Here is a 12807-nt window from a genome sequence, read left to right on the forward strand (position 1 = left end):
TCCAGATCGTTCAGTGGCTTTGACAGTTCCACTATATGTCTTTCCTAGTCTGTTACACCTTGGGTTGACAACGAGCAGTACCAATTCACCAAACCAAGTCACCTTGTTAGTGATTCAAAAACAGAAATAGATTAATTATATAACTGCTATTGTTTTTTGAAATGTAAATAATGCTTCATACAGAAGTTGATGAACAATTCCAGTGGTGCACATGCAGTAGACTATTAATATGATAGTTCTATAAATGTTTGAAAATGTGTAAGTACAATTGAAGTAGCTAATTATATTGAAAGTAGTTAACAGCTTGTGAGAAGTAAGTCTCAAGAGTTCACAATTATATCAACAGTAGACTGCTAAATTGGATCCAAGCCAGCTGATGAAGTAGAAAACAAGGCAAGAATTCAGCATTAATAGTTGGTCTATTCACAAGATGCACTTCTAGATCTCTGTGGGCTTTTGCCTGAAATGTCGATTTTCCTGCTCATCGGATGCTGCCTGACCTGCTGTGCTTTTCCAGCAGTACCCTAATCCTGATCTCTGTCTCCTAACTATCCTTCAGTACTCCAGTATTTTAAATCAACCTTTGTTGACATGTTATGACACTGCTGCAGAGCAGGTGGGACTTCAGGTTGGACTTCCTGACTCAGAGATAGGGACACTACCTCTGTGCTGAACGACCCTTTTTTCCCATCAACCTCTTCAGACATGTTATCACACCTCCATGACAGGTAATTCCCTTTAATGGATATACAGTTGCTGAAAGACAATTCATCAATGCCATCTCATTTTTCTAGTTAATCTTAACCCCAAACAGGTAGCTCTGCTATTATGTTGTGGCTGTGTTCCTATGTGGCCCCACTCTGTACAAAAATCACACAATACTAATACACTTAAAGTGTTGACGATGTATTGCGTTATAGCCAACGCACTTGAAAAATTTACATTTTAGAAAAAGTGTTCCCTATTCACCCAGTTGCATTACAACCAATTGTGGAAGTGAGTACTGCAGATGCTGGAGATCAGAGTCAAGATTAGAGTGGTGCTGGAAAAGTACAGCAGTTCAGGCAACATCCGAGGAGCAGAAAAATCAACGTTTTGGGCAAAAGCCCAATTGTGTTAACGAAAGACGCCCTATAGCAGAAGTACCATTGACATCAACTGCAGTATAGGGCAGCATGGTCACTCAGTGGTTAGCACTGCTGCCTCACAGTGCCAGAGACCCAGGTTTGATTCCAGCCTCAGGTGACTGTCTGTGTGGAGCTTGCACGCGTCTGTGTGGGTTTCCTCTGGGTGCTCCAGTATCCCCCCCACAGTCCAAAGACGTGCAGATCAGGTGAATTGGCCATGCTAAATTGCCCATAGTGTTAGAAACATTTGTCAGAGGGAAATGGGTCTGGGTGGATTACTCTTTGGAAGGTCAGTGTGGACTTGTTGGGCTGAAGGGATACACTGTAGGGAAGCTAATCTGTAGTCTCATTTAGTATCAATCTGCAATCAACCATTAAAAAAAACACCCAGGAGCAACATTTTTAATGAACAAAGTTCTGTTCTTTACAGTTTAAGCAGAAGACCATTGAGTATAGAAATTGGGACACATCATGTTGTAATTGTGTAGGATGTTGCCGAGGCCACCTTTGGAGTACTGTGTATGGGGCTCGTTGCCCTACTATAGGAAGGATATTATTAAAATGGAAAGGGTTCAGAAAAGGTTTACGAGGAAGTTGCTGGGGCTGGAGGGTTTGAGTTATAAGTAGAGGCTGAATAGGCTGGGACTTTTTTCACTGGGGTGTAGGCGGTTTAGAGGTGACCTTATAGAGGTGTATAAAATCATGAGGGGCATGGATAAGGTGAATGGCAAAGGCCTTTTCCATAGGGTGGGGGAGTTCAAAACTAGAAGGCATATTTTTAAAGTGAGAGGAGAAAGATTTGAAAGGGACCTGAGGGACAACATTTTGTGTTGATTTGTGTGTGGAATGAACTGGAAGAGGAAGTGGTAGAAGCAGGTGTAGTTACAACATTGAAGAGACATTTTGATAGGTACAGTTTAGGGGGATATGAACCAAACACAAGCAAGTGGGACAAGTTTAGTTTGGGAAATCTGTATGGCAAGGACGAGTTGGACCGAAGGGCCTGTTTCTATGCCATATGACCCTATAAAAAAATACGTGCTAAACCACAGATCTTTAGGGATGAGCAAAATTGATAAATAGAAGATCTTATAAAATAGCCTTGCATGCGTAAACATGACCCGACGGGTTTTTTATACTGCCAGTGTATCTTCTGTGATGTCAAGGTATGGCAATATTTAATTTATTCTTGGTATATAATATTCCTTTTTAAAAAGACTAACTGTCTTTTTCCAACTTATTGTTCTCATTTTTCCAAAGATGCTAACTTGTATTACAGTACCATAGCAACTGGCCATATTTTAGTCACTCACGTAAATGACAGTTCCTGTAAAGTACACTCTGAGTGTCAATTGGCAATTGACATGTGGAGTGCACAAGTGTGCACATTCACCAAGCAGTCTGAGAGCAGTGATTGGGAGTAGAAAGAATTGCCAAATTTTATTTTCCTTATTTAATTTCCATCACAACCCAAGACCACAATCTAGTTGCATTTCTACACTATGCATTGCCTTGGCTGATATCTCACTCCTCACAAACCAGAAGACCAATCTGGTATTGGCTGACATCTGTGATTTATTATATACTGGCTAAAATTGTTGAACCATCCGCAGAGTGGAGTATCACATCCTTTATTTCTTGAAGAGAAGATTTATATGTGGATGCCTTATTTCCTATTTGCACATCTGTGAGAAAAGACTTAATGATTTCACTAATTTTAGGATTTTAATCAAGTTGGACCAGTGAATTCCATTCATTTGACCTTGGATTTAGCTTTGCTAGAAGCTGACTATGAATTGGGTTACATGTATATAACTTTTCTAAATTGATTTGTTCCCTCTATAACTTCTAAGCACTTGGCAAAATTTCGCCGAGCTTGAGTTGGATTTTTTTCCTTGAACGCTCGTGGGGCTTTTTGACAAATGTGAAATCATTTAGATTTTTGTTTGCTAAATTAGCTTGACTCTGCTCAGTTTGTGAGACTGGGAATAGAATATTATGCACTGTATTGAATCTGAGTGATGCTTTAAAAGTTCTATTGGCGATTTTCTGATAAAGTCAAAGATTTCTCTCAACTCTTTGATCATTCTCTTGCATTGTGAACTTGTACCCTATGGGCTGAAATAAATACTAGTATTGCATGAATGCAGTTAATTTTTTATAATGTTATTCCTGCAATGTTAACCCTGTATTTTGTATCTTAATATATGAACTTGCATTATGATTGAACAATATTTTCTATACAGTGTTAATCTGTATGCCGCATCTAAATATTTGCACATCTTTAACAGTGAAAATATCCAAATCTCATTTTTCGGTTTGGCTTAATTAATAACTGTTCATTCAGAAATTCTGATTTGTTCAAATGTTTGACAGGTTTAAGTATAAGTAACCAAAGCAGCATATGCACATTAAATCCAAATAAGTCATCTAATTTCTAAAGTGAGCAATTTAGTGAAGAGAAAATGAAAAATAAACCAACCAAATCACTGCAATTATTTGTTTCAGACCCTTTCTCTTGATGTCTGACCCAGTTGAGGTGATGCTAAGAATGTAACATATGGTATGCAATAAAATATGGTCACTGTTTAATAAAATAGAATAAAATAAAATAAAATAAAATAAAATTCCTTGATGTCACAAGGAATTAAGGGCTACGGGGAGAATGCGGGTAAGTGGAGTTGAAATGCCCATCAGCCATGATCGAATGGCAGAGTGGACTCAATGGGCCGAATGGCCTTACTTCCGCTCCTATGTCTTATGGTCTTATGGTCTTAAAATAATCAACCGTATCTATATCATTGTGTGTATTATGTCTGAAATTTCTACAGTATAGCTTGTTTTGAGAGACTTCTATTTTCTAATGAATGGATTTATTTTCTTCTTGAAAGTTGAACTTCTCTTTTGTAGCTTGAATTCTTAACCTTGGTTTTATTAACTTGCACCCAAGTTCTGTTCATCTATTACTCTTGAGTTCACTGACTTACATTGGTTTCCAGTCCAGCAAAGCCTAAACTACCTTTGTTTTAAAACAAAAATATCAAACTGAATCATGTCTTTATTATTCATTGTTTCCCTTGGATTTAGGCCTGATTGCAAAACACTCTGGAGTCCTTTTATTATATAACCTTGTTAAATTTCAGAAGGATAAGGGTCATATAACCCCACACCATCTTAGTCACCAAGATTGCTTGTTTCCACCCAAGAACCATTATGGTTACTGTCATTGCCTTATCCTATTTGTTATTAAAACCTTTACCTCCACTCAACTATTTTAATGCTCTCTTGCCAAGCTTATACTTTGAGCTCTATGGAAATTTGATATAATTCACAATTCTATTGGTCACTTCATAACTCTCACCTCTCACTTTCGTTCATCCATCACCCTGAACTCACTGACTGACACTGGCTTCCATCCATCAATGCTTGGTTTCAAAATTCTCCTTCTTGATTTCAAACCCCATTCACTGCCTAGCCTTCTTATTCCTTGGGTTCTCCTCTACAATCCTCAGTTCTCTGCACTTCTCAAAATCTAACCTCCTGTGCAACCCTGATTTTAATTTTTCACCATTGACAGCGTTCCCTGCATCTCCCTAGATTCTCAGCTCTCAAATTCCCTTCCAAAATCTGTCTGCATCTCTGCTTCTCTCTTCTTTGTAATGAACAAATGATGAGCGGTTGAATGGGTTTCCCTCTTTTCCTGCTCTTCATTTGACCACAACAGGATTTTAAAAAAAATCAATGGATATGCTTGTCAATTCTGCGAGTGTTTAACTGTTTATGTGTTGCCACAATAAAAGGCGAGATTGGTTTTCTTGGATATTTTTATAAAAGAGAAGAGGAATGTTTTATTGATTTAATCTGGTCTAGGTAAAATGATTAAAAAAAAGCTTTTTCACATGCACGCAATCAATGTTAACATGCTGAATACAGAGTGGGAAGGGTGGATTACATAAGTTAGAGTCCAGTAAAATTGAAATTATTTATTATCATAAATTTGGTGACTTGGCAGACCTCAGGTTGAATTCAGTGGTTTTGCTGTTTTCACTTGGTACTCCTACTGCTTCTGACTTCTCTGTTCTTTTGGAGTCACAGTGTTGGGTTAGTTATTCTTAAATCTGTCTGTAGTACTTGTATTGTCAAGATCAGTAGGCATGCTTGGATAGCGAGAACAAGTGTTTCTCAATTGCTTGTCCAGTTCTATAGATTGGTAAAAACACAGAGGGTCGATTTTTCATATTACCTGCTCTCTTCAACTGCCAGTGATCCAAATAAAGTCATGGTTATGTATTCCAGTCACCTGGATCATATAATGTGATTATGTCTGAACACATTCCTTTCATAGCCAGAATCCCATTGCTCAAGTGGTGCCACTGTTTAAGAAGGGTGGTAAAGACAAGCCAGGGAACTATAGACCGGTGAGCCTGACCTCGGTGGTGGGCAAGTTGTTGGAGGGAATCCTGAGGGACAAGATGTACATGTATTTGGAAAGGCAAGGACTGATTAGGGATAGTCAACATGGCTTTGTGCTTGGGAAATCAAGCCTCACAAACTTTTTGAAGAAGTAACAAAGAAGATTGATGAGGGCAGAGCGGTAGATGTGATCTATATGGACTTCAGTAAGGCTTTCGACAAGGTTCCCCATGGGAGACTGATTAGCTAGCAAGGTTAGATCTCATGGAATACAGGGAGAACTAGCCATTTGGATACAGAACTGCCTCAAAGGTGGTGGTGGAGGGTTGTTTTCCAGACTGGAGGCCTGTGACTAGTGGAATGCCACAGGGATCAGTGCTAGGTCCTCTACTTTTTGTCATTAACATAAATGATTTGGATGCGAGCATAAGAGGTACAGTTAGTAAGTTTGCAGATGACACCAAAATTGGAGGTGTAGTGGACAGTGAAGAGGATTACCTCAGATTACAACAGGATCTGGACTAGATGGGCCAATGGGCTGAGAAATGGCAGATGGAGTGTAATGCAGATAAATGCGAAGTGGTCATGTTCGGTAGTACAGGACATTGGTTAGGCCACTGTTGGAATATTGCGTGCAATTCTGGTCTCCTTCCTATCGGAAAGATGTTGTGAAACTTGAAAAGGTTCAGAAAAGATTTACAAGAATGTTGCCAGGGTTGGAGGATTTGAGCTATTGGGAGAGGCGGAACAGGCTGGTGCTGTTTTCCCTGGAGCGTCGGAGGCTGAGGGGTGATCTTATAGAGGTTTACAAAATTATGAGGGGCATGGATAGGATAAATAAACAAAGTCCTTTCCCTGGGATCGGGGAGTCCAGAACTAGAGGGCATAGGTCTAGGGTGAGAGGGGAAAGATATAAAAGAGACCTAAGGGGCAACTTTTTCATGCAGACGGTGGTACGTGTATGGAATGAGCTGCCAGAGGATGTGGTGGAGGCTGGAACAGTTGCAACATTTAAGAGGCATTTGGATGGGTATATGAATAGGAAGAGTTTGGAGGGATATGGGCCGGGTGCTGGCAGGTGGGACTAGATTGGGTTGGGATATCTGGTCGGCGTGAACAGGTTGGACCGAAGGGTCTGTTTCCATGCTGTACATCTCTATGGCTCTATAAGTGATTATGTTTAATAAAAACATAAGAATTAAAAGCAGGCAGTTCAGTTTCTCGAGGCTGTTCTGCCATTTGATATGATCATGGCTGATCTCATCTTAGCCTCAACTCCACTTTCCTACCTGCTCTACTTAATCCTTTAACTCTTAGTATTTTTTAAAAAATCTGTTTCTCTCCCTCTTGAGATAGACATGGCACTGTTGCCTCACAGCACCAGGGACCCGGGTTCAATTCCAGCCTCAGGAGTTTGCACACTCTCCCCGTGTCTGCGTGGTTTCCTCCGTTTGCTCCGGTTTCCTCCCACAATCCAAAGATATGCAGGTCAAGTGAATTGGCCATGCTAAATTGCCCATAGTGTTAGCTTCATTAGTCAGAAGGAAATGGGTCTGGGTGGGTTACTCTTTGGAGGGTTGGTGTGGACTTGTTGGGCCAAAGGGCCTGTTTCCACACTGTAGGGAATCTAATCTCTTAAATTGACTCATTGGCCCAGAATCCACTGCACTCTGCGGTTGTGAATTTCATAGATTAATGACAACAACTTCTCTTCATCTTAGTTTTATATCTCACCAGAACAAAACACCCAATATCCATTGTGTGCAGGACCAACGTAATTTACAAGATTCCATGCAGAGACTGCACAAAACGTTATACAGGACAAACAGGGAGACAACTAGTGATCCGCATTCATGAACATCAACAAACCACTAAACACCATAACCGGTTGCCCCTAGTAGCTATGCATACAGATGACAAGGACCACAAATTTGACTGGGACAACATAACAATAATAGGACAAGCCAAACAGAGGATAGCATAGAATTTCGAGAAGCATGGAACTCATCCATGGTCTCCATCAATAAGCACATTGACCTAGACCAAAAATACTGACCACTGCAATGAACAACCAGAACCGGCAACTGGAAGCAGTAGGAGCAAAATCAAATAAATTCCAACAGATGCAGGACAGCAGCACTTCACAGGAGGCTCCACAGCACTGAGGATGTAACCTAGAAGGCCAACTTCCCAGCTCGGCAAATATGCCTTGAACAACTACAACAATAACCTCTCATTGTAGATTTTCCTACATCTGGAAACATCCTTTTTCATCTACAAATGTTTTGTCGCCACCCAGTTGACTGTCACAGGTGACTTGCTAGGTGCTGTGTTAATGGAATTATTGTCAGATGGCAGATTATAAATTCTGAATTTGTAATTTCTAGGTTCCATTAACTGAGGCAGTTGATCCAGTGGACTTCGAGGATTATGTGTTAATGCACCCCCCAATAATTGATGCAGGTCCCTTGAGGGACTTGCTGGAATTTCCTCCAGATGACATTGAAGTTATCTACAGCCCCAGGGAATGCCGAACATTGGTGCAAGCTGTCCCTGAAGAAAGGTAAGATAAATAATTCCCAACAGTGTAACCAAAATAGGTGTAATCTTAATGTTAAATGTAAAAAGAAAAATTGTAACAATAAGATTATAACTGCACAATAGCCTACCACAGAAACAGAAAGTTTCATTGTTTAAAGAGTTCCATTTGAAACAATACATGCTGCTGATAATGATATGTCTGTTTATACATTTTCAAACTTTTCTGTTTTTATTTCATTATTTCACAGTTTTTATTTTATCTTTCTATAACTTAATTAGAAAAATGAGGCTGAAATAAAAGTTATTTACTTTGTCGAGCTGCATGTTTTTGATTATTTAATGCTAATTTTAAGAATATACTGGCAGATTTCAAAATCATGTGGAGGAACTAAAGAGGCAGACAAATCAAAGATTGGGTCTTATCAAATATAGTGTGGCTAGTTGTTTGAAGAAATTCCTAAGGAGATTGTAAATGTTCTGATTTGTGCCTTCAGTTGGAAGAGGAGAGAAACAAGGTAGCCACAGATTTGCACGTTTAAGTTCTGGAAAAGTTGGAGGTCGAGTGATTGAACGCTTGAGCAAGTTTGAGTTGATTTCTATATGCAAATTATTCTTGAATAATATAGAAAGGATCGGAGGATTGCATTTCTACAATGTCTTTTATGATCACAGAATGTCATAGAGTCAAACAGCATGGAAACAGACCCTTCAGTCAAACTAGTCCACACTAACCACATTCCCAAACCAAACTAGTCCAGCTTGCCTGCATTGGTCCATATCCCTCCAAACCTTTCCTATTCATGTACTTATCCAAAAGTCTTTTAAATGTAACTGAACCTGCATCTACCACTTCCTCTGGAAGTTTATTCCACATACAAATCACCCGCTGTGTGAAAAAGGTCTCCTTCAAGTCCTTTTGAAATCTTTCTCCTCTCACCTTAAAATTATGACCTTTAGTTTTGAATTCCTCCACCTCTGTGCTCGCCACAAAACTCCACAAAGTAATCGACAATCTTTATAGTCAGCTCCTCAGGTGAGACGTGTTTGACATTCAGGTTAACCATAAATCTGTCATACATTTTCAGAGCACACCTGAAACATTTGTAAGCAGTAACACACAACACACACAGCACTCACAGACCTATCTTGGAACTTCCTGGGAAGAAGATTAGAGCAGGATCCGAATTGTTTTCCACCATAGTTACTTGTGAGGAAAATCATTCGGTAACTTTGTAAATGCACGTAGCAAATGCAAAGCAGAATACAGGCCATTCTGCTCCACCAGCCTGAGTCGATGTTTAACTTCTTCCTCACAAATATTCTATCTAATCAGATTTACCCACCTTATCCACCATTTAATTCACCACCTTTTCCTATATCCTAACCATTTCTGTCTCAGTCTATAACCTTCATGGTAAATTCCACAGATTAATTGTTTGAAGAATTTCTCCTACACTCTGTTCTAAATCTCTTCTATTTAATCTTGTATCTCTGGCCTCTTGTTTTGCACCTCTTAATTACTGAGAACAATTTGCTTCTATGTCTCTGTCCCTCCTTTCACAACTATGACACTTCTTTCATCACCCTGTGATGAGGAAGCTTTACTCTGTATCGAGCCCCATGCTGTCCCTGTCCTGGATGGGGACAGTGCAGAGGGTGGTTTACTTCTTTGAAAAAAGGAGGTATATAACCACATGCTGTACCTCTCCTGGGAATGTTAAATGGGACAGTGTGGAGAGATCTTTACTCTGTATCTAACCCCATGCTGCCACCGTCCAGGGAGTGTTTGATGGGGTCAGTGTAGAGAGATCTTTACTCTAACCCTGTGCTGTCCCTAGCTTGGGAATGTTTGATGAGGATATTGCAGAGGGAACTTTACATTGTTTATGACCCTGTGCTGTCCCTGATGTGGGAGTGTTTGATGAGGTCAGTGTAGAGAGAGATTTACTTACAGTTTAAAATAGTAAAAGGAGCTTTACTCTGTGTCTAACCCCATGCTGTACCTGTCCAGGGAATGTTTAATGGGAACATGCTGCTATTATGTAGTGCCATATCCCCAGGACCAGGCAGCTTGGTGAAGGGTTTGAAAGAAAGTAGACAGGAGCTCTGTGGAAACTGATCATCATCTTTCAAAGTTCTCTTGATACTGGACATAAACCTCTAACACTGCTAACAAATTCCTATTATTATTCCAAGTCTCTCTCTCTCTCTCTTTCTCTTTCTCACATACGAACAAGTTAATCACTAAACCCCCTCACGTACACAGATCAGGCCCGCATACTTCAAAAATATGTCCAAACAAGTTTTTTTAATATTTAAATTCTTGAAATTGTATTGAATGCTTTTTTTGTATTCAGGTGAATATTCTAAATATTAAGCTGTGGAAGGGAACTAATGTTTATTTGGTTTAAAGTCTACATTCATGGGACTATTCCATAATCTGAAACCTGGAGTATACTGCTAGAAACCGGGTTGGAAGCAAAATCCAAACTAGCTTTACAGAACGGATTGAGTAAATATTTGAAGAAAACATCAATTAGTGATGTATATGAAGCGCAGCAAGATGAAATATATTCATGAAGTTACTTATAACGTGTGGAACATGTGGTGTCGTAAGTCAGTACCCTGCCCTTTCAATATTAGAACTTAGGGTTTGAACCCAGGCAATGAGATGAAAGTTATGACTGTGTGAAATAAAACAATTGACATACTGGCCTACTTCACAATGCATATGCTAACAATTAAAGGGGTCTTAATTTGGCAGTTTTATGTGGACAATCTGAGAGCTGACTTGTATAGGAAAGGGATGTTTCAGTTTTTTTATTAACACTTGAAAAAATAATTCCTGTATCTTTATTGTTGCTGATCTAAAACTTATGACCAGTCTTGTCACTTAGTAGAAATGTTAGTTCTTTATTTACCTGGTTTAAAAAAAAACCCAAAACAATTTTAACACAGTTAACACAATGCCTTTTTCTTTACTTTTTTCTGCTATATTTAGGAGAATTCTTGCTTCTCTTCTCTTTCTGACTAAAACATCTTAATCTTTGCACCATCCAAATTTCTTATCTCCCTGTCCATGGCTTCATCATCCTTCTTAAGGTGGGTTTTCCAGAACTGAGCACAGTAGTTTCTTCAAGTTATGGAGGAATTTCCTTTCCACTTCCCACACACTGGTGGCATTTTAAGGGTACTGGTCCTATTACCGTTATCTTATATCATCAATGAAACCGTTTCAAAGTAGTGCATATCTTGTGAAAATTAATTTATCCACATTGTTTGAAATACAATTTTTATAATTAATGATATTTAAATCTTTATTTTCAGTGATGTGGATCCCCATGTCAGGGACTGTGTAAAAACTTATACTGAGGATTGGGCTATCGTGAATCGCAAGTAAATATTTAGTTTTATATTTTTTCACCAAAGTTCATTTCAAATTTTGAGTGAAGTTCAACAGTAGCGTGATGTTTTTAAAATTCATTTAACCAGGTACCACAAACTCAGCACAGGATTCAATCCTAATACACTTGACAAACAGAAAGAAAGGCAGAAGGGTTTACCAAAACAGATCTTTGAGTCGGATGAAATCCCAGACACCAACAGTTATCAAGATGATCAGGTGAAGTATTTACTATAAAATATTTAAACAAAATTATGTGTGAAGTACAGGTTTGTATCAACACTGCAAAAACAGATTACTGTATGTGGCGATTATCACATGCTTCAGGTGTTGGCTATGTGTGTTTCCTACATTTACAATTCAAAAGTACTTAATTGGTCATAACTGGGACATCTTGAGGCTCTAAATCATAGAATCCTTACAGGATGGAAGCACCGATCCTCCAAAGAGCATCCCACCCAGACCTATCTCCCAACCCTGTCCCTGGAACCCTGCATTTTCCATGGCTAATCCACATAATCTTTGGCTTTGGGAAGAAACCAGAGCACCTCGTGGAAACCCACGCAGACATGGGGAGAATGAGCAGTCTCCACACAGACATTTGTCTGAGGGTAGAATCACATTTGGGTCCCTAATGCTATGAGGCAGCAGTGCTAACCACTGAGCCACTATGGCACCCCATGGTGCTGTATAAATTCAAGTTTTCCTTTCTATCCAGTCAAGAGTCCGTGTGGTTTATTTGTATAGAATAATAAGTACACAGATTGAGGATTTAGCTACCTCTTTTAGTTACCCTCTTTTTAACCCCTTCATAATTGGTTGCAATTTTTTAGCACGTTGATATCACAATTCATGTAAAATGTAGTTCACTAGAAGATGAAGGAGCCAATTGCCCAGGTTTTCCTGAGTGAAAGAACGAGGAATCTTATTAGCCAAAAACCCTGAGAAAAAAATAATCAAAGGCGCAACATGAGACACATTGACAAACACAGGTAATAAGTTTAAAAGAGAGAGTTTAAAAGACAGACAGGGAGAAATAAGACTACACATTAGACTCTGTGAAATAAATGACTTGGATGTCAACATAGGAGGTATAGTTAGTAAGTTTGCAGATGACACCAAAATTGGAGGTGTAGTAGACTGTGAAGAAGGTTACCTCAGAGTACAACGGAATCTTGATCAGGTGGGCCAATGGGCCAAGGAGTGGCAGATAGAGTTTAATTTAGGTAAATATGAGGTGCTGCATTTTGGAAAGACAAATCAGGGCAGGACTTATATACTTAATGGCACGGTCTTAGGGAGTGTTGCTGAACAAAGAGAACT

At 39.3% G+C, this 12807-nt stretch overlaps 1 protein-coding gene across 13 annotated transcripts in view; it reads left to right on the forward strand.

The window, feature by feature from the left end:
• The window catches only part of dock7 (dedicator of cytokinesis 7), a 170611-nt gene that overhangs the window by 8612 nt on the left and 149192 nt on the right, over positions 1–12807 (forward strand). For all 13 annotated transcript variants that reach the window (XM_043699469.1, XM_043699470.1, XM_043699459.1 and 10 more), the window contains exons 3-5: positions 7928–8103; positions 11409–11477; positions 11574–11703. In XM_043699469.1, coding sequence (XP_043555404.1) covers positions 7928–8103; positions 11409–11477; positions 11574–11703 — 375 coding nt within the window. The remainder of the gene's footprint in view (positions 1–7927; positions 8104–11408; positions 11478–11573; positions 11704–12807) is intronic.

The sequence above is a fragment of the Chiloscyllium plagiosum genome, chromosome 11 (genome assembly GCF_004010195.1).
Source record: "Chiloscyllium plagiosum isolate BGI_BamShark_2017 chromosome 11, ASM401019v2, whole genome shotgun sequence".
Lineage (NCBI taxonomy): Eukaryota > Metazoa > Chordata > Chondrichthyes > Orectolobiformes > Hemiscylliidae > Chiloscyllium > Chiloscyllium plagiosum.